This window comes from Macaca nemestrina, chromosome 8 (genome assembly GCF_043159975.1).
Source record: "Macaca nemestrina isolate mMacNem1 chromosome 8, mMacNem.hap1, whole genome shotgun sequence".
Lineage (NCBI taxonomy): Eukaryota > Metazoa > Chordata > Mammalia > Primates > Cercopithecidae > Macaca > Macaca nemestrina.
The window spans coordinates 65,759,668-65,782,724 of NC_092132.1; the positions used below are offsets into that span (position 1 = coordinate 65,759,668).

General features: G+C 39.5%; 1 protein-coding gene across 1 annotated transcript in view; it reads right to left on the reverse strand.

Annotated features, from left to right (window-relative positions):
* Positions 1–2,684: 2,684 nt before the first annotated feature.
* The window catches only part of LOC105483542 (stathmin 2), a 55,812-nt gene continuing 35,439 nt past the window's right edge, over positions 2,685–23,057 (reverse strand). Inside the window, exons 4-5 of the mRNA XM_011744425.3 lie at positions 13,726–13,917; positions 2,685–4,030 (exon numbers count right to left, since the gene is read on the reverse strand). Of these exons, the coding sequence (XP_011742727.1) occupies positions 3,971–4,030; positions 13,726–13,917 (252 nt within the window). The 3' untranslated portion in view covers positions 2,685–3,970. The remainder of the gene's footprint in view (positions 4,031–13,725; positions 13,918–23,057) is intronic.

Consider the following 23,057-nt stretch of genomic DNA (forward strand, 5'->3'; position numbering starts at 1 on the left):
GGAACAGAGAGATGATGGGTTATTTGGCTGCTAAAGCCACAGAAGTCATGTCTCCCCCTTTTCAACCTCTCCCTCAGGGGGAGGAGGGTAGATGGGTCACAATATGCCTGTTAGCACTTTTCCCCCCATTGTTTTCTCCTCTCAAGTGTTGTGAAGGCTAATGAAGAGCACAAAGGCCAGACTTTTGCTAGGAAAGAGAATGACCTTTGTCAACATTCAGTTGTTCCATACATTTTTGGGTGTAGAAGAGATAGGAGAGGAGGGTGAATCATCAAACCAATGGAACTTTGTGAATTTTCACAGAACACTTCAAAGACATTTATGCAATTTAAACACAGTGCTGAAGAAGCCAAGACGCTGTAAAAAAAAAAAAAAAAAAAAAAAAAAAATCTGTAAATGGAACCAGGCTAACAAACTGGGTAATTCACAGAATGGCAAATCCTCGCAAAAAGCACTGTTAAAAGGTGGGGAGCATCTTCATATTTTTGAGACTTACTGAAATCATGTTGTGTGAGAGATGCCAAGACATTGGTACTCTGATTCCACCTCAGCTCTATTCCAGCCCCTGGGTGCACGATTGCTTCCATTGTTTTATTATCCTGCAAAACACAGCTGTTCTTCTTGCTTTTTTTTTTTTTTTTTTTTGGATTCCTTTGCATCCTCCCACTCCCAAACATTTTTGAATAAGAGTGAATGAGTTTCTTTTCATGCCCTGCCTCCAATGGAACATGTCCTAATTGAAACGATGCCCTCAGTGTGGCAGCCACAGAGAATCCACACACCTGGATCAGTTGCATTGTTGACAGCAGGGCTTCTCAAGTGAGGGCTGCAGACAACAGTATTAGCATCTTCTGGGAATGTGTTAGAAACACACATATTCAGGCTTCCAGAGACCTCAGGAATCCAAAGCCCTGGAGGCAGGACTGAGCAATCTGTTTTTTAACAAACCCTTCATGTAACTCATAAGCACACTGACATTTGAGGCCCCCTGATCTAGGGAAGCTTCCTAGATACAATTCTCCCTCCCTGGTCTGGAGGGTTTGGAGGTGTTCTTTTTTTACCCCCACTGTGAATTACACTCTTTTATTAATTTTTCTTTTTAAATTTTTTTTTTTTTTTTGCTTTTTTATTTCCATAGGTTTTTGGGGAACAGGTGGTATTTGGTTACATAAGTACTTTAGTGGTTACTTGTGAGAGTTTGGTATACCCATCACCCAAGCAGTATACGCTGCACCCAACTTGGAGATGTTCTTCTGAGGAACCTCAAATAAGGGGAGAAGTCATGAGATGTAGGCACTGTGGTCTGGAGCCAACCACTCACCTTTCCTTCCTCTGCTTTTTCACTTTCTTTGTTTTTTTTTTTTTTTTTTTTTTTTTGAGACAGGGTCTCATTCTGTCACCCAGGCTGGTGCGCACTCAGTGGTGCGAGCTCAGCTCACTGCAGCCTTGATCTCCCCAGGCTCAGGTCATTCTCCTATCTCAGCCTTTCAAGTAGCTGAGACTATGGGTGCTCCCCACCATGCCTTGCTACTTTTTGTAGAAATGATGTTTCACCTTATTTCCCAGGCTGGTCTCAAACTCCTCCCTGCAAGTGATCTGCCTGCCTTGGCCTCCAAAAGCGTTGGGATTACAGGCATGAGTCACCGTGCCCAGCCTGCTTCTTCATCTTTGAGATTAGGCAGTTGGACTGGTCAGCAGTTTCAGTTCTCATACAAGGTACTGTGAGAAGTTTGTCAACTATTTCTAATATTTCAGAAACTTCTTAGAAATGATCTATTTCCCCCCAATATGCTGCAGAGGCTGACCAACATATTGTGTTTGCTGTTTTGGGGCCCAAATAAGCTACTGGACTGTGAGCTTCTTGTGGTCATTCAAGTTCATGTTTCCAGGGCTTATGACAGGGTCTGACCCAATGAGTAATGTTTTCCAAACTAAGCTATATAAAACCAGTATGAAGAGACAGCTCATGTCATGCTCATTGGAAGCTCATGTGTATCACATCAAGCATGGGCATCGTCTGTAGCAGTGTTAGATTCCCACAAATATTAAAGGATATTCAAAATAGACACCAGGTGGCCGCAACCCTAAACTTGGCTTGTTAGAGCTCCTATGGACCACAGCCCACAGTACTTATTCACAAGTCTGTGTGGTTTCAATTATTTCTGATTTTCTGCTAAAACTGGATGTGGTTCCTTCGGTCCTGTAAGATCCATCTGGGTCACTGATAGGACCCTGCTGTGCCCATGTGTGCCGTGTGTTTATTGGCAGTACAAAATTCAGCAGAGTACGGCAGGGATCACATCTTAACAGACGGCCTAGGCTGGGGGAGGAGTTCTGTGGGCCACAGGGGAGAACTTGAGATAATGCCAGGAACCTTCAATGTTTCAGAAAGGGCTCTCTCCCTCAGAATCATCAGTCTGAATCTTGCGGTACCTTGTTCAGTCCTGTATATTTTTAAGGGGAGCAGATTGAAGACCTCTCCCACTGTGTTGGTCCATCAGAGGGCACGAGAAAAGAGATGCGGCCTGCTTCTCCCAAAGGGAAATGACTCAGCGGGGCACTGGTTTCCTTCAAACTCTCCTTATTATCTCTTTGCCTGTGAGACTGTCTAATTCAGTGGCCACCCTTTTAAAATCTGAACGCCAGGGTCAGACACACCAAGGGGCAAGAGAACAGACCAAACCTTTATTAGTTCACAGAACTCCAATTCTTTATTAATCACAGCTTGCTCACAATGACATACAGGAAAATAGCACTAATGAAGAGTAAATATGCAGGCAGCAACCTTCAGGAGTTGGGAGTTGGGGAGAAACGACTTCAAAACTGCGATAGGTACTTATGTTGGGTATCTGGTGATTCTTAGTTGGCACAAATGCCCTGCCTAGCCCCCTTAACTGCGTCAGCTTCACAGATGGAGTGTTTTGTTGTTGGTGTTGTTAGTAGGCAGGATTGCCTTACACTGGGGAAGAAAGACCAGCTTGAGTGAAAGTCCGCAGTGTTTTTGATTTTGTTTGTATGTGTGTTTTAATGCAACAACCAGCTCACAGTTTCCAAGTGGAAAAATATTCAGTAGCATCATGTACTTGTACTATAGGTAAGAGCTTAAAATGAACATCATCAATCATGGCATCCACAAATAAGCCACCTGACACATTAATTAATTCATTCCATCAAAAGAACTTAAACTAGAGAATTAAGCCCACTTTATGAAGAGCGATTTCACGGCTACTTGAACCATTCGAATTTGGATTTGTGTTCAGCACTTTCAAAGGTTCAACTTTTTGCTTCTACCCAGATTGGTCTCAGATCTGTCTTCTCATCCATCCCTTTCTAAAGTCAAAGCACATTTGTAGCACATAATCCAGGAGAAGCAGAAGTAAATGCTCTAACTGGTGGTATTTCTTAGCCTGGTTTTGTAGTTTTTAGGCAGTAAGTAGATTATGAGCGAACAAATGTGAAGGTTCATGTGGAGTCATAATACCTGTGATCTAGGTATGGTCTTAGTCAAGCTCAGAGATAACAAAGCCTTCTAGGTCATTAGGCAATGGTGGGTTTCTAGCACCATAGACTGTCTACTGACCTCATTTTTCTTTTGGAATGGAGTTAGACATGGGGAGCTTCAAAAAGAACAGACCTAGCAAATTCATTTGAGTGGAAAGACACAACATCAAAAGCCTGTTACAGGACATGTAAGATTATGAAATAACTTGCATAATGCAATACTTGTATTTTTTAACAAAAATGTAAGTATTTACAAAATAAGATCCAAGGTATTTTTTAAACATCAAGCAAAACATTCTGCAAAGAGACCGCATTGATTTTTTTAAATTTTTGATTCTGTTTTTTTTTTTTTTTTATAATGAGTTCTTTTTAAACCATGTCATACATTCCCCATCCTGATATCGCATGATCCATTATAATATAGGCAGGGGGATTTACTATTGTGGGGCGTGCCAGACCCTCCCTTGCTTCAGCCAGACAGTTCAACCTGGAGTTCCTTGTTCCTGCGCACCTCCGCAGCATGCCTCTCCTAAAAAACACAAAAGGAAGAAGAAATGTCATAGGCCCTTGTTGTCTGGTCCTTTGCGTACCATGTGCTTGACTAGAAGTAACCCAGTTTGTTGTCTACTTTTAGGAGCTTTTCTCATTTCAGAAGAGAGGAAAATATAGGCCCCATAAAATGTCATGTTAGAAAAGATCTTACAAGACTTATCGTGTTTTAAAAAATATATTTAACACTGTTTTTGTTTAAAACTATGACCAAAAGTTCATGTTATTAAGATAATTTTGAAGATTAGGATCACAGTGTAAATCCAGAGAAAGGCAATAAAACATCACATTATTGTTTCTCTATCATTTCTAATGATGCCATTCCTTTTGACTAATATTTTAAGGACTTTATAATCCTGACGGACACTCTGGGAGGGCTAGATTCAGGATGAAGACTTTCTATACTGCTTCTTAAACTCTTGGAATGTTTGTCAAGGTCCTTCATAACTGCAGTCCAAGTGACTTTTCCAGTCATAACCCCCATCTTTTCCTACACACACTTGATGTTTCAGTGTAGTGGAATTGTCTTGTCATGCAATTTTCAATGCTAGTCTTTCATCTCCACTGGTCAGGATTTGTAAACGTACTCTTTAAACCCTGTGACCACTGTCCTTTTCTCCACAAAGATTTTTGTGAGACTGCAAAGACTAATCTGCAAACTTATCTCACTTTCCATTTGAACACCTGCATAAGTCTTTCCTTTTATTCTAGCTTCTATTATGACCCTCTCTGTTCTTGTCTCCTCTGTTATATTTGACTGTAAGCTCATTGAGGGCCTGGACTATGTTTTCTCATTTTTCTTCCATTTGCAGGGCCTAGCAGAGAGCTTTGCAGATAGCATGTGACTGGTGGATGTTTATTTACGTAAGGAACGAAGGTACTAGCCTTGAGTTGGGAACTGAACTTCCTGAGGAGGGAACTGATGGAGAAAATGTGGCCCCAGTATATTTTAGTATATGGCTATACCTCAGATGACTAAAATCACAGTGTCTTGCATATATCATAGGTGCTAAATAAATGTTCATCGAATTGAAATTTTAAGATGCTAATTATTATTGGTATTATTTATATTTCTGTTTAGAATGTTGTTTATATTGCTTCTCTCCTTCCCTCTGAAGCTCCAGAAATTACTTGAGACTCCATAGATTCTTTTAGTTCAGGGGAAATAAACTTGACCAGCTATAAAGTAAATCTTATCATTAAACTCTATTAATCGCAAGGGGTCTATATTTATAGGCTTCTTTATATTATAATAATGAATATTTATTAGACACTTAATATGTACCCGACCTGCATCAGTACAGGTTTTACCCGTATTAGGTCCCTTAATCCTCACAATAATCCTATAGTGGACATTCTATTATTGTCCCCATTTTGCAGATGAAGAAACTGAAACACAGGAATGGTAAAGTAACTTGCCCATGTTCATGATACTAACAAGTGGGATTTAAACCCAGGGAACCTGGCTCTACAGCTCACCCTCTTAATCGCTGCTATACAATTTCGATGTTGAGTGAGGAGAACATTTTATAGTTGCATGGAAAAATGTGTCTTTTCAAGTGTAGATTCTGGGAGAAAAAAAGGCATAACCACCCTACATTTCCTTCAAAGATACAGAGTTGGAGTAAGCAGGAAGTCGACTCTAGAGAAAGAGATTAAAAACAATTTTATTTAATTGGTTTAAATGAGCTTTTGCGTATGTTCAAAAACCATGAAGAGAAGGAAAAAGGCATGTATAGAGAAATCAAATCCTGTTTGGAAATGTCACAGGGGAAATTAGCATGGATGCCGCTGATTCTTCTTTTTGTTCTGCTATTATGAGGAAAAAGATGAAGCAAATTCTTTTCTCATGCAGAAAGAAACTAATTAGTGAGAGCTGAGCTCTGGCAAAAATTGAGAAAAAGCCCAGACCATCACTATGCTAGGAAAAAGAAGCCTCAAGTCTAAAGATTCATATAAATTCAAATGATAACATAGCAGGAAACATTATAATTAGTATTATTAGACTACTTTGGAGTACACTTCTTGTTAAACTCAAAATTAGTGTTAACGAAATGGATTTTGCCATAGGAAAGAATAAATATAATTTGTGAGCTTGAAATAATGTGGAAAAAGAGAAAATAAATAATTATGAGTTTCTAATTAAAAATTATTTGTTTTCAGGCATTTTAGTCACTCTATTATTCGAACACTTTACATTCACATTATCAAATATCTACTCATGAAATGTTAATGTGACTTTATTTCAAATGTGGGAGAACCAAAGGCAGTCATGCAGGAAGCATATAATTTCCCACACAGTCTGTTTTTCTTATCAGCTCACTGTTTGCAATCATCAGACCTTGAATCCAGAGGTTCCTAAGGCAGTTGTGATACTCAGAGAAGGTTCATCAAGAAGACTACTCTTTGATAATATTTATTTCATTATTGAGCTCCTGATATTTGCTAGCCACTGTCAGAGGCCCAAGCATATCTAAATTTACAATGTTTTCTGCAATTTACCCCCTTCCTCCCATCCATATAAAGGAAATGTAATGCAGTATGTTAGCATTGTGTGCAACTATGCCTTTTATATGAAAAAAAGTATGAAAGTTGATTTTGGGAAAAATTCTGGTCCTCTAATTCTTTCCTCTAATTTCATAGAAAGGTTTCTCTCCTGGAAGGTAAGAAATATGGAGTCTTTTCTTTCTTTACTTTTTAATGTCCCTTTAATCTCACTAGGTATCAAATAGAAACAAGGACTTGGACTATATGACCTAGGATACCAATTTCATCTATGGAATTCTGTCATATGAGCCTAATTAAATTCAAGACGAGGTCAATATAATCAAAAATCCTTCTTCTTACTGATGACTATGCACTTGCAATATAAAAGAGGGGTCAGGAGTGAGTTGTGTGAGCTAAGAAAGCACATGTTCATGCATTGAGATGACGGTGATCGGGAGTCATGGGCAGCTAGTAAAAAGGTTTGGAGTCTAAGAGATTTTCATTCAAATCTAGTCTCTGTGGTCTACTTGTGATCTTGGCCAAATGACTTAACCTTTCTAAAGACCAGATTCCTTACATGTGAAATGGGGATAATCACAGTATTTTCTTCTAGCGTTGTTGTTTGGACGAAATGTGATAGTACATCCAAAAATGTCTGGCCTATAGCAAACAATTAATAAAGGCTAGTTTTAATCCATTTTCCTATTTCATTATTCATTCATCAGATATGTTCAATAGTAAGTGGTTGCACAAATGCTATTTGTGAATCAGAACCATAGGAAAACAAAAGATGAAAATAATACAATAGTTGTAAATTGATAATAGCTGAAATCTATAACTAAAGAGTTAAATATTATCAACATCATGGAAATGCAAATTAAAACCACAATGAAATACCACCTCACTCCTGCAAGAATGGCCATAATTAAAAAGCCAAGAAAACAATAGGTGTTGGCATGGCTGTGATGAAAAGGGAACACTTTTACACTGTTGATCGGAATGTAAATTAGTATGACCACTATGGAAAACATAAAGAACTAGAAGTAGAACTATCAGTTGATCCAGCAATCCCACTACTGGGTGTCTACCCAAAGGAAAAGAAGTAATTATATGAAAAAGACACAGGCTCATGCATGCTTATAGCAACACAACTTGAAATTGCAAAGATATGGAGCCATCCTAAGTGTCCATTGACCAACAAGTGGATGAATAAAATGTGGTATATATACACCATGGAGTACTACTCAGCCATAAAACGGAACTAAATAGTGTCTTTTGCAGCAACTTGGGTGGAGCTGGAGGCCATTATTCTAAGTAAAGTAACTCAGGAATGGAGCACTAAATATCACATGCTCTCACTTATAAGTGAGAGCTAAGCTATGAGGATGCAAAGATGTAAGAGTGATATAACGGACTTTGGAGACCTGTGGGGGAAGGTTGGGAGTGGGGGCGAGGGATAAAAGACTGCATATTGGGCACAGTGTACACTGCTTGGGTGTCGGGTGCACTAAAATCTCAGAAATCACCACTAAGGAACTTTTCCATGTAACCAAACACCACCTGTGTCCCCAAGACTACTGACATTTATAGAAGAGTTACATATTATCAAAATTACCTCTTAGGGAAAGAATCACAGAATCTTATTCCCTGAAAATATTTTTATCATTTTAAGTTACATTGTATTATGTTCTACTATTGCCACTAAAATAATGGCTATAATATTTTCATTTGACATTTTCTAGATATTAGAAGTGAAATGATGAATTATAGTGAAACAATTTCTTTTATTTCCTAAGTACTGTACTTCATGGTTGGATAGGGGAAAGCTGTTGTCAAGTTTGTCTGGGTTACTTGCTTCTCTCCTTCCTAAACAATACTGAAAGCTCCTTTGGTATTTGTTACCATGTTATGAGCTCGGAAGTCTTGGCACTGACTAAGATGATATAGTAGAATTACAAAAGAAAGAAACTATGATACAATCTGGTTTAAGTGGGGAATTAAACAAGGTTCAGTAGAAGTCCTCTTCAGTGACTTGCCATGTTAACCCTCTCAGTTCCTTCCATTGTCCTGCTGTCTGATGGCTCCTAAAGGCTGAGTTGCTTGAGAGGAAAAGGCTCTTCCCTAGTATCGCCACATACTTTCCTTCTCATTGGTTGTGTTGCCAATGGCATTTCCACACCTGTTTAGCAATTTGCATTTGAAAATTTAACTATCTAATTTAATTAAATGCTACACTGATGGAGAATTGTGAGGGTCGAGAGAAACCTTTGGAAATACGTGAGAAAGTGAACTATTTAGTAGATATTGGGTGAATAAACTATAAAAGCTATGGAAAAGTTGTAAAAAGTCTATATCCAGGTTATTTTGCAAATGGTTTTAGTCCCTGCTCTATTTTAAAGAAATTAAAACTGCAAATCATAGCTAATGTGACATGAGTGTGAATAATGGCAAGAAAAGAAACCCCCATAGAACTCCCATTAACTGATCAATTTTTTGAAAAGATATTGGGCCCAACTACATCAAAAGATTGGTCAATAAGTTTACATTTAAATATTTGACATTAAACTTATATGTTTAGTGAGTAGAGGTATTGTTGTCAAAATGATTATACCTATGTTAACTGATTTTTCAAAACTAACTGTCTCACTGCAATTCCTGACTGGGTCATTTGGAGCTCCTGCTACTCAGGGTTCCTAAAAGGGTCAGGTGGTGAATTTCCTGCAGGATGCTGCGTAGTGCATTAGGGGAGAAAGGGACACATCAGGAGAGGAAGAAAGTGTCTTAAATCATTCCTGTATGGCAAGAACAAGTGTCTTTCCTCCCTCTCTTTCCTTTCTCTCTGCTTCCTCTCTTCCCCTCTCCTCCCCTTCTCCGTTTCTCCCTCTTTCTACTTCTCATATCACTCTAAGAATAAGAACATTTTTAACTTCACTAGTGTATCAGTCATAATCCACTGACTAGTCTTTTGGGTCCTGGATGTGACATCAATAGATCAGCTAATGCAGGTCTTTGTGGCACACGCATCCCTTCTCCCACAGCCTTCTCCGCATTTGATTCTTTTCTATGTAATAGCCTGGAGTGTTAAGATGAGGTGCTATAAAAACAGGAAACTGAAATAAAAAATGAGTGTAACATTCTTCTTTGGAGGAAGAAAGAACACTTATGCAACAAAGACAAAAAATACTAACATACAATTTATGATGACATCACAAACCATATTTAAGAAACATTTAGCACAGTAGTTCTCAACCATGGCTAACTATTAGAGCCTACTAGTGAGCCTTTAAAATAATACAAGGTCCTTGGCCCAATTCCAGACAATTAAATCAGAATCCCTAAAGAGCTGTCCAGTAGATTCTGAAGTGCAGCCAGGGCTGCTTTTGCTTTAGGCTTTCAGTTTGAGCTAAAGGCTTTGAGCTAACATGGCTGGGGCTCTGAGGAGTTTATGGGAATTTGTCTGTCAGTGACATTGAAGATACCATTATGGGCATCATGGTGAAAATATGCTTGAATGCTCAATTCTCTTAATTGAAGGGAAAAGGGACTGAGTGCTGAATGGTAGGCAGATTGTGGAAAAGCTTGCACAAAGTTGTATCATGTCTCTTGCTTCATTGATAGGGCCAGTGAGGGCTATCAAAAGGGTGGGCGCATGGTGTGAATTTACCTTGATGTGAATTTGCTTTTACTGATATTATTCAGTGTCTTTGCATTTACTGTCTATATTGGACCATACTACATGTTGTCTTATTCTCTAATTGTTGGTGCTATATTATTTATTGTTGAATTATTTATTGTCTGTGTTGGGAAAGACATGGTTGGTAAATACCTTTGATATTACAAAGGTTCCTAAGCATATAGTAGGGACTCAGGACATATTCATTGAATGATTAACTCATTAATAGGTATCATTTCAGAAGTAGTCATTTTTTTTTCTCTTTTTGTTTTAGAGACAGGATCTTGTTCTCTTTCTCAGGTTGAAGTGCAGTGGGACGATATTAGCTCACTGCCGTCTCGAACTCTTTGGCCCAAGCGATCCTTTCACCTCAGCCTCTGGAGTAGCTAGGACTACAGGCATGTGTCACCACTGCTGGCTAATTTTTAAATTTTTGTTTGATGAGGTATTGTTATATTTCCCAGGCTGGTCTTGAACTCCTGGCCTCAAGCAATTCTCTTGCTTTGGCCTCCCAAAGTGCTGGGATTACAGGTGTGAGCCACCATGCCCAGCATAATTATCTTTTGATATGGTAGATTTCAGAACAGCTTATGTTACATTGGCAGTTTCATGCCTTTTGGCTTTACTGTTATTACTGACCCTCTTTTAAATTTCTAGTTTCATAGGAATAACTTCATTCAAACAAAATGCTAAATATTGCTTATAATATAAAACTTTGTCTTATTTTAGGAAAAAGCAAAGTAGTTTTAGTATACACAAACACATTCACAATATGTAAACAACAATTTTGTACTAAATCCACCTATGTGATATACATCAAATAAAAGTAAATTTGGTATTTCCTCTTTACTGAGGAGATAAAAGATCTTGACTGACACTGGCCAAAGATCCTATTAGATTTGAAAAACACCTCATTAGGTATGAAATACCAGAAAAAAATGTGGTCCTAGGAATTATCTTGGCTGCATTATTTGATATGGGATAGAATGCTGACAGCTGAGATTTAAATCAGAAAAGGCTACAAACCACTAGTTCGCAAATCTGGCTGCATATTGGAATCATACGGAGAGTTTTCAAAATGCATGGAAGCTGGGTCGCATCCTTGGAGATTCTGCGGGTTGATGTCAGGAATTTTAAGCACTCTTTGGGTTGATTATTTGCAGGAAAAGTGGTCTGCAGGTGTGCATGTATGTATGTATGGGGGAGGGCACTAAATTTGGGTGGGAGTGGAAAGACTGAGAAAACGAGCTGAGCATGGCTGGGCTGTGTAAAGAGAAAAACACACAGAGAAGAAAAAAATGGCCTATTAAAAGCTAGCACTTCTGGAAATACTAGATAAAATATGGAAATTTTATGAACTATTTTACAATTGAAATCAAGAAGGATATGCCCTGTCTGGGCACTGTGGCTCACACCTGTAATCCCAGTACTTTGGGAGGCCAAGGCGGGTGGATAACTTGAGGTCAGGAGTTTGAGACCAGCTTGGCCAACACGGCAAAACCCTGTCTCTACTAAAAATACAAAAATTAGCTGGGCGAGGTGCTATACGCCTGTAATCTCAGCTACTTGGGAGGCTGAGGCATGAGAATTACTTGAACCCAGGAGGCAAAGATTGCAATGAGCTGAGATCGTGCCACTGCACTCCAGCCTGGGTGACGGAGAGAGACTCTGTCTCAAAAAAACAAACAAACAAAAAAAGGAGGCTATGCCCTGTGTTTGGGTATGTGCAATTTGAAAAATAAAAATGCTCTGGGACTTCCAGTGATAAAAATCTTGCATTGAGGCCTAATTGAGAATGCTGCAATGAGATCAGCAGGTACCGTTCCTAGCAACATCACTTAATTTTTTTAGGGCCTAGGATGTGAGATGAAGGTTGAGTCACAGTGATCTCAAAGAGATCACACAGTGGCCCTCTGCTGTCCATGTTACGAGCACTGGTCAAGCAGGAACATCCTTAGTTCTCTAGAGAAGTGCAAAATGCGGGCAGATGGCAGAAGACTGACTGGTTTATGGTCATGGGAGTAAACTTCAGCAAATGGAACTTTGCTCTCCTGTATCTGAGTAAAACATATGTTCCTATACCACCATAAATCACCTGGAGAGAGCCAAATTCTGTTGCCTCTTCCAAATTGTGACTTGACTCATTTGGGTGAAAAGCAATGACATTGTTCTGAGAGTATAAAAATACCAGCTTATAAATAAAAATTTAATCCAAACTTTCATGTTTTGGATCAGGCATCAGATAACTATTCCAGCTCTTGCCCAAGTCAGCAGTCCTCGTCCATGTACCTCTGAGAACCTCAGTGTCTTACTGCCGCATCAGAGCCCACACACCCTTCCCCAGCAATGCTTTCAAAAATTCCTCAAGAGCACAAATGAAGACTCCATGCAATTGTATCCTTAAAAGGTTTCATGCCTGATTTCCTTTGTTTCTAGCTGGGTATTTGCAGTCAGAGACTGAGAATGAAAACAGAATCATCAGAACCCTAGGATAAGGTTGTTTGAACCTTAGATGAGATGGGACATCTCTAATAGAAGACATGAAACTCTGAGAAATAGTCAGAAAACAGGAGGCTCATCTGACTAAACTCTTAGGGCTCTGATGACAGGCACACTCCTGTTTTGCTCTGCATCTCCAATGCTTATCACACAAAGGCACTCGCTACTGGCGGGAAGCATGACTGACTGCTCAGAAAAGGATTGAGGCATCTTTCTCAAACATCCTGTTTCTCAATGCTTAATCCAATTTCTGGAAATGGACACAGCTAAACTACTCATAGCTATACTGTATATTTTCAAAGGAAAGGTGTTTTGAGGGGATAGGTGGGAAACAGCATAGAGAGTACAAAAGTGAAAGAGAGCGTTTTTCAGAGCAACTCCAGCACAGCTCCTCCTGACTCATGGGAATGAGTATACATTTAGGTTGTTGAGGAGAAGGGCACCAGGATACCAGAACTGGATGAAACATCCCCTATGAGCCAATCTTTGCTATGGTCCCATGTGATGCTGTTATACCCAATGGCTTACCAGTGTTCATAAATACCCTGGCCTTTCCTGGCAAATATATTTTTCTAATTTAATATTTTAATTAAATATATCTATTTAAAGCCATATAAATATAAATATTAAATTTAATATAAATATTAAATCAAATATTTATATCAATATAATATACTGACATTAATATTTCTGACGTCACATTTTTCTTATAGATTGCCTCGTGAGGCTTCTATAGAAGTCTTACACATTTCAAAAGCATGAATCAGCCTCCCTAAATCCACTCATCATGGGAAAAATTGAAAAAATTCCAGCCTTAATGTTGGATTCCCACTCCTCTACCATGTTGCACCCCCTGCTAAGTCATTGCTGCACTGTGAGACCCTGCCCATGGGAGTTAGTTGTCCTCACACCTGCAACAAATTTTGACTTAGTCTCTGGTGCCCAGGCATATGGAAGTTCACCCAGCTGTGTTGCATATGAATATATCCATCTGCTCAGGACTCTGCTGAGATTACCTTTTCCTGCAGACGTTCAATAATAGCAGCTAGATTAGCCTCACGGTTTTCCTTAATTTGTTCCATTTTCAGGATCAGCTTTTCCTCCGCCATCTTGCTGAAGTTGTTGTTCTCCTCCAAAGCCTTCTGAAGGACTTCTCGCTCGTGTTCCCTCTTCTCTGCCAATTGTTTCAGCACCTGGGCCTCCTGAGACTGGGGAAGAAAAACATAGCCATCTTATAATTATCCAAACACAAACCTAGCAGAATAATAGCCCACCAATTGGAGGGAGCGTTCTTTTCCGATGAATAGTATTTCCAGCCTTGAGCACTATTGTCAAGTCTGTACTCATTTGCAGGGCTTAGAGTTTTCTATAGAATGTGGCTAGTTGGGAAATGCGGTTAGCTGAATTTTCAGCTGTGAATATATTTCAGACTGTCTTAGAAGAAGCAGCATTGAATCCTCATTGAGGAGTTACAAATTTTTTTTTTTAAAAAGAAGTTGTTGCTAAGCATTTATGCAACAGAAATTCATTTATAATGAATTACTGGATGGCAATATCCCATTAAAGCCTGAGGAAAATGGTTGAGGACTGAGGCAAGTTCTAATCTTCCTGATCCATTGTTTTTTAATCAACTGTAGGCTAGGCCTTACAATGAGCTTTTCAACTTTCATCAATCAAATCATCAAATTCACTTTCTCCTTTTATTTCACACTCCCTTTCCCCCACCCCCATCCCCCATACACCAAAGTCTCTTTGGAGATCTGAGAACAGTGCAAACTTAGTGTTCACTTAGCCACAGAGAGCAGAAAGTCTTTGTTTTGACCCTCTCTTGAAACCCTGTGGTTGCTCAGTGATTTAGATCCAGATGTACACCCTGCCCCGCACTTTGAGCACTGTAATTTTCTTCCAGCGTCAGGAGGCTGTATGGCTCTGTACAGTGGATGGTAATCACTGGAGCACTTGATAACAATGCAGGTGCCTGGCATCTACCTCCAGAGATTCTGATTCCAAGGTTCTTCCGTGAGGCCCATTGATAAGCATCACTAATGATTCAAACGCAGGTAGTCCAGTCTACCTTTTTTAAGTCCTACTGGCATGGGCTTTGATGTCAGGTCTGTGTTCAAGTCTTACCTCTGTTTGTGACCCAGGATGTGTTATGTAACTTCTTTCCATATTCTTTTTATTCTCCCCATTATGCAGCTAAGAAAAGTCCTACCCAATACTGACCTATCCAGGTTTAAGACTAAATTATTACACACTCATGGCTCCTGGATAATTTCTTAGGATCAGCTGATACCCTGAGGCGATCCTTCACAAGAGTAATTATAAATGGGAATATCTAAACAATGGTTGATCAAAAAATATTCCTAAGTGCCCTGTTAAATACTGATTACCATTGAAAGCATTAATGGGAAAACATTTTAGTTGATGGTAGTGGTTGTGGGCATTTACTGGAAAGGTCTTGTTGTATAAACAATATGGGGCCTGGAGAAAGGAGAAACTTCTCTTCAAATAAAATTCTACAGAAATGGTAAGGTCGGACAGCCTTACATTTCTTTATTGATGTGTTTATTCTGAAGTTGATCAGGAATAGGTCTGTGGCTCACTGGAGATTAGACAGAAAATCCTGGAAACCAGCCCTGCCTCTTGCTTTAACCCCATAATGGTTCCAGGACAGTTTATTATTTATTTGTTTTTGTTTTTATTTTATTTTATTTTATTTTATTTTATTTTATTTTTTTTGAGACGGAGTCTCGCTCTGTCACCCAGGCTGGAGTGCAGTGGCCGGATCTCAGCTCACTGCAAGCTCCGCCTCCCGGGTTCACGCCATTCTCCTGCCTCAGCCTCCCGAGTAGCTGGGACTACAGGCGCCCGCCACCTCACCCGGCTAAGTTTTTGTATTTTTAGTAGAGACGGGGTTTCACTGTGTTAGCCAGGATGGTCTCGATCTCCTGACCTCGTGATCCGCCCGTCTCGACCTCCCAAAGTGCTGGGATTACAGGCTTGAGCCACCGCGCCCGGCCTTGTTTTTATTTTAGATAGAGTCTTGCTCTCTCACCCAGGCAGGAGTGCAGTGGCGTGATCTCTGATCACTGTAACCTCTGTCTCCCAGGTTCAAGCGATTCTCATGTCTCAGCTTCCTGAGTAGCTGGGATTACAGGTGTGTGCTACCATGTCCTGCTAATTTTTGTATTTTTAGTAGAGACGGGGTTTCATCATTTTGGCCAGGCTAGTCTTGAACTCCTGGCTCAAGTGATCTGCCTGCCTTGGCTTCCCAAAGTGCTGGGATTATAGGTGTGAGCCACTGTGCTTGGCAGGTTTCAGGACATTTTTAGTGGAACCAACACTTTCTTACCTTGTATTAGTTTCAGGAAAACTAATACAAAAATAATAAGAAAAGTATAACATAAATTGAGTTCAAACTCCAGTGGAGCCTTTCTGGAAGAAGTATGAATAAAATATTTTCTAGCTGGTTCACTCTCCTGCCTCTAGGTGGGACTGTCGGTAAAGCCTCCTACTTAGACTTTGCTTATTTGCTGTTATCAGGACTACCGAATTGTTACAGGGAGAGAGGTGTGTGTGTAAATCGCGCAGTGGCGCCGTCTCGGCTCACTGCAAGCTCCGCCTCCTGGGTTCACGCCATTCTCCTGGCTAGCCTCCCTAGTAGCTGAGACTACAGGCGCCCGCCACTAGGCCCGGCTGATTTTTTGAATTTTTAGTAGAGACCGGGTTTCACCGTGTTAGCCAGGATGGTCTCGATCTCCTGACCTCGTGATCCACCCGCATTAACCTCCCAAAGTGCTGGGATTAGAGGCGTGAGCCACCGCGCCGGGCGCAATGTAACATTTCTACTCAGTGGTTTAACAATTCCTTCCTGCTCCTCATAGATCAGTGTTTCCATTACTGCCCTAGATAGGATCCACCTGGATTTTTAATGGCCACTTTTTAAAAGTAGCCTTTCCACAGAAACTCCTGTGGCACAGTGACATGAGCCCTAACCTGGTATTCAGAAAGCCTGGGTTTGTATTCTGCTTTGCTGACCCTGGCGCTTTGAGATAGACTTCATGGCCAGGGGCCATGCGCCTGCTGCTCTTCAGACAGGATCAGCTTACAGAGAGTTACTGCGCATTATTATCAAGAGGCCACTGCAACTGCCAAATGTTTCATTTTCAGATGCTCCAATTAACTTTGGCACTTTGTTCAGTTGTGTTTTAACTTAATGTTTACATTTGCGTTCTTAATTTTCCTTTGTGAAAGAACCAAAGTCAAGAGGAAACAGCATGGAAATAAGATTCAGACGGGAAGGCTTTGAAATTACAAGGTAATACAGCAACACACACTTTTCCATATTTCTTGCCTTGGTGGGACACATTTGATCTGCATGAACAAACTCCTGCAGTTCCCATTATGAATAATGGAGAATTCCCATTATAACCAATGCCTACTGCATTTACTGGAGTGCAACGTTTGGCTCAGTTTGAAATGCCTCAATTTAATGGGGTTAGTACTTTTGTAGCTATTGGGGCTAAATGAGATTACACAGCATAGGTGTCAAGTGCATTTCTTTAGCACAATTAATGGGGTGAAACAGAAACAGAAGGCACTACAGAGTGTGGTCACGTGAGTTTGCTGCTAACTCACAGAGACCTGCCAAACTGGGCCAAGCTGTGCTTCAGGGTTGCTCACTTCTGTGGTGCCTTTTCTTACACTCTGGAAGGGAATGTTATATCCACTATTATCTCGACTCACACATTTGCAGGACCTAATCATTGTCTGTGTTTCAAATATTTAAAGCTTAAGTCCACACACACAAAAATACAGGATGTGAAGTCAATTATGGTGGAAAGCATTCTATCCTGAGGAAATACTTATAACTTCCTATATTAGTCTCTATTCATAAGCACTGAATTTTGTTAAAATTTAGAGACAGGGTCTTGCTTTGTTGGAGTGCAGTGGTGTGATCTTAGTTTAGTATAGCCTCAAATTCCTGGGCTCAAGAGATTCTCTTGCCTCAGCCTCCCGGGTAGCTGGGACTACAGGCGTGTACCACCACACCTGTCCGGCAGCCAATTTTTGAACAAAATATTCAGTGGAGCTAATAACCATGGGGACATCTACCTCAGTTCCTAAGGTCTCTGCTACCCCATCGGGGCAGAAAGGCATAACCTCCCTTCCTTTTTCACGGTGTAGCATCCAGATAGATATTGCTGCCCATGACTCCTCTAACTCATTTCTTAGGTAGAACTTGATTCTCACATGAACATAATTTAATCTTCTAGTCAGACCCTCAAGGAAGAAAATGTGGTTCTGATTCCAATGAGCAAATAGGCAGTTTAATCAATGAGAAAATAAGCAGTTAGTCCAGAAAACTGCACTAAAACATGACATGAAATGAGTGAGGCTGTAGAATAAAAAACATGAGATATACAAAAGTGGCAGCATTTTCCTTCATTTTTGGCAGAGAAGTAAAGTTCTCACTACATGTTCAAATAGGTATTCTTACTTTATATCTTGACTGTGCAGACAGTGCAGATTAGCAGAAAGGAATTGGGATTGCATGGACTTATGACAGGGAGGGTGGTGAAGTGAGAGAATCACTAAAAGTTGTTAAAAATAAATTGTCCAAGGAAAAAGTATCTGGCCTTGGAGGAACACTTCTAAATAACCTGTACCTAACATAGAAGGTCACTAAAATATTAAAATGGAAAATTAGGGCAAGACAATGATCAGCTGATATAATGCAAATGTCAGGGCAAAATATAGAACTGAGATGTTCAACGTGACATTCCGGGAGACTAAGGAACCTTCTCGATCTTGCTATTATGGGAACTGAGGCACATTACTGGTGAGCACCTTTCCTAGGCATAAACCTCCTCACACTGAACTCAATCATTGAAATAATTACATGAGAGGTACATGAAGGGAAAAACAATGAGACAGGGAAGGAGACTTATTGTACATTTAGGAGCACTTTAATATTTTGCAAAGAGGTTAATTACCAATTTTTATATTACTGAGTATAAAGGTTTAATTACTGTACAAATGGAGTGGAAGATAAATTTGAGTAACTGGTACATAAAACTCATTTTATTTTATGTACACAGATGAGACTTAAGACTACATTTTAGATAGCACTAATTTTCCATTTATTTCTGAAGTAAACATATTTATTTTCTTGTCACTTTTCATTATTTGGGGGATACATTACTTGCTATCCAGGACCGTTGATCAGACACTGAATCTCCTAGTACCAAAAATGCCTTTACACAAGTAGGTTAGGTGGTGTGTCTGTAATTATTGACTTTACTGCTAACAATGAAAAACCATTACGACCCATCTAAAGTCACAAATAATGTCCTGTTGAAATATGACAATTGAATATAATTATGTAAAACCAAAGAGTATAATATTCACTTTGTGTTGAAGAGCCCGAAGCATAACAGGAAATTTAAAATGATTAAAATCCAAAGACCTTTAGAATGAGCCCTTCTGCTAAAGTGTGTAATGGGTTTACTGTGGTTAGCTCCTAGGAAAAGAAACGTGGGGGTGCTCTTCTTCACCGAGAAGGTAGCACACAGGAAGACTCTGTGGCCCACGTGCCATATTCTGTAAGGAGCAGAATGTTTCCTGAATGTCAAGCTGTGAATAATCCAGTACTTTGTTTCATAATCCATTGCTATACAAACCACCCCTTCTTTCCCTGGATTCCATTTTAATTGCCATCTACAATGTGAGATACCAACAAATGGAAAAGGTAAGTCTATCATGTTTGGTGACTAATGATCCACTTTTATGCCATTTTATTAAGAATAAGCAACACATTTTCCTTTCAGAGGCTTAGTGACTTTGAAGCTGATTATGCCAGTAATGAGAGCATGCTAATGAAATCTCGCTGGACTGGTTCGAGTAGGGTGCTTTTTAATTTAATCTCTTTTAGGGTGAGATTTTATCAATGTCATTAAGATCCTTTCGTTTTCACAATATTAATTTTTTCAAGACACTTTTAATTGGCCTGACCTATTTGTATATCTATTACCTATCAAACTTTCTTTTCTTCTACGCAATTTGATAAAGAATATTTTATAATATTTAAAAATATTGTCTGGGCACTCTGGCTCATGCCTGTAATCCCAGCACTTCAGAAGTCTGAGGTGGGTGGATTACCTGAGGTCAGGAGTTCGAGACCAGTCTGGCCAATATGACAAAACCTTGTCTCTACTAAAAATATAAAAATTAGCCGGGTGTGGTGGTGGATGCCTATAATCCCAGCTATTTGGGAGACTGAGGCAGGAGAATTGCTTGAACCTGGGAGGTGGAGGTTGTAATTAGCTAAGGTGGCACCACTGTGCTCCAGCCTGAGCAACAGAGCTAGATTCTGTCCCAAAAAAAAAAAAAAAAAAAAAAGGAATGTATTGTATGGTAGCATTTCAGTCTCTGTTAATGAGAAACTTCTTTTCTTTATAAAGTCATTAGTTTGCTAGGTAATCTCTGTGAGGTCAGAAACTGGATGCATCTTCACATAGTAATTGTTAACCCTTTTACCATGCCGGTTATATGTCTTTATGTAGAGTAACCTTCCAATTCTCACACTAACTACATGACATAAGTTCTATTACTAGTCTCATTTTACAGATTGATGAAAGAAGACATAGGGAGATTAAGTCACTTGCTTGAGGTCACACAGCTTGTAAGTGGTGGAACCAGGATTTGAACACAGATATTCTCTTAACCACAGGTTCTTAAAGACAATGTTTTAAAGATGCTCTTAAACACTGTGCCCTGCTAAGGATGCCCATGTAATTGATTGTCCAAACTGGAACACTTATGAGAATAAAAGAGAAATAATTAATAATGGTATCAAAACAACAAGAGTTAGCTGGAGTTGTCCTGGGCCAACTGGGATGTATAGTTAGGCTAGCTCTGCTGCCTCTTGCCAAATACATGTTGGTTGAATGAATGAATAAATGATAAATGGATGGTTAAAGTGTTCATGTCATTTCACCCTTGTGGGTCAGTTGCATTATGGAAACTTTGATTTCAGGAGATGAGCTTCAAGCTGCCCAGATGAGATTGATACAGACTCACAGAAGTGATTATCACCGACTACCAGCGATAACCAAAGAATGGAGAAAAAGCAGGGAAAGGGCTTATTCTTTTTATGACAAGCTTCTTCTACTAGCTAATCACTGGAGCATTAATTCTGCCTCAAAGAAGCCTGAGGGAGTATCCTCCAACCTAGTAACCAGATGGTCAGTGCTGCAGTAATGTCAACAGATGGAGTGGGGAGGTGAGGAAATTGCCAAAACATTGAACACAAAGTGAATCTGAGCCCAAGTAGAGACGCCTCTGTGGCACCCTTCCAGCTATAAATCCAGAAAGCCCCCCAAACACAGCCTAGGTCATTAGTTCCCTGAAGGGATCCCTGAAGTCCCAGGAAGAGGCCTTCAAGGCATTAAGGGTAGGGGGAGGGAGGAGAACTCATAAGGTTTTTTATGTTTAAAACGCCCTAACAGAAATCACACTTCACATCTATATCCATGTCTATCTGTATATTTACTTTGAGTTAGAATTATGTCAATTCAGTGCAAAACTTTTTATCTTTTAATCAGAAATAATTAGCAATTACAGATTCCTTTGATTATAATCTTGGTAAGATAATTTATTAATACTCGTTTAAAAGTAATATGTTCGCTAGGTAGAATCTTCAGAAACCTGTAACTTATAGGAAAGGAAATAGGTCCAGGGCAATGGAATGTTGCTAACCTGTGGGCCAGGTGGAACGTGTATGTATTTTTGGAAAGTCTGTAGTGACTCCTTACTGCTTATATAATGGAATTTGCGCACTCACCTGGCATTCATAGCCCTCCCTAATCTCACCTCACTACTCTCAAACTCCCTAGCCAAATCCACTAGTCCAAACCACTGGTCTACCCACTTCTCTGAAACACACACTTTCTGCATTCTTGCCTCTGTGGATCCTTAGTTCTGGAATCACTGTCTTAATCTAGAACGTTTTCGTGTTTTCTCTATTTATCTAATACTATTTATTTTTCTAGTCATCTCCCCCTTTTAAAAAACAGATACTTCTTTAAAAAGATGCTGCGACTCACATAAAGTAGTGAAATCGTTTTATTATCCTTAATAATCTCCCATTTCATGCGAAGTCAAAGTCCTTAATTGCTACCTCTGACTTCAGTTGCTACCACTCTCCCCCTGCTGTCTCAGCTTCAGCCACGCTGGCCTGTGTGCTATTTCTCAAACGCACCTTGTACATTGCTATCTCAGGGCCTTCGTACCTGCTACTCTCATTACTTTGAATGTTCAGGTCCCAGAGAAGAGCTGCCTGCCTTACTCCCTTGCTACCTTTGTGCTTCTTTTCAAATGTTCTCTTACTCAAGAGGTTTTTTCTGACTATCCAATAATTATATTATTATATATAGTAATAATTATATATTATAGCTTCTTTCACCCCCACACCCCCAGTTCTTTTTGTCCTGCTAATTTTGTGTCATCTAATATGCTGCGTATGTATTTATTAGCTCTTTCTCCCCCACTCGAATGTAAGGTTGATGAGTATCCCCTGTGCCTAGAACGGGGCCTACCAAATAGTAAGTGCTTGATAAATATTTGTTGACTGAGTGATTTTGCCCAGACTAGGAATTCCTTAGTACTGTTTCAGATGTCATTTGGAAACTTAGTGCCTGTAATTGTTTTAGGATGGGAGGATGGAATAAAAAATCAAAACAAGCTATATATTGCCACTTTCACATTTGGCCCTGTAAGTTATTATTTATTTATTCACTTAAAAACATTTGTAGTAACTCAGGCAATGGCTAACAGGAGTTGAATAAGAAAGAAAAATATTTTTTGTAGTACTAACTATTGCCAAGCACTATTAAACAAAAGACAAGTTCTATCTTCATGGAGTTTATAATCTAGTGGGAGACATAGGGTTAAACAAATACGTATGCATATAAATACTAATATGCCAATAAATACTAATTACTTACTAATTGTGCTAGGTGCTACAAAGGAAAACCTGGTTACCATGAAAGAGAGTAAGAGATGAAACCCAGGTTCAGAGAAGTCCCCTCCCCACAGTGAGGAACTGAAATAGAAATAGAGTAGGTAGCTGAACAAGAGGGCGTGAGATTTAGAAGATCCTATTACTTACAGTGCATCCTAAACTTCACACTTGCATTAGCTCTGACGATGTAAAGATTAAAGCCATAGAATGGAAATGTATTTTGAACTTTCCGAGTTCCCATATCAATGTAATTTTTAAAGAATACATATATATGTAAAAGTAAAGTTGAATCTGAATAATTATCTGGTATTGATTTTAAAA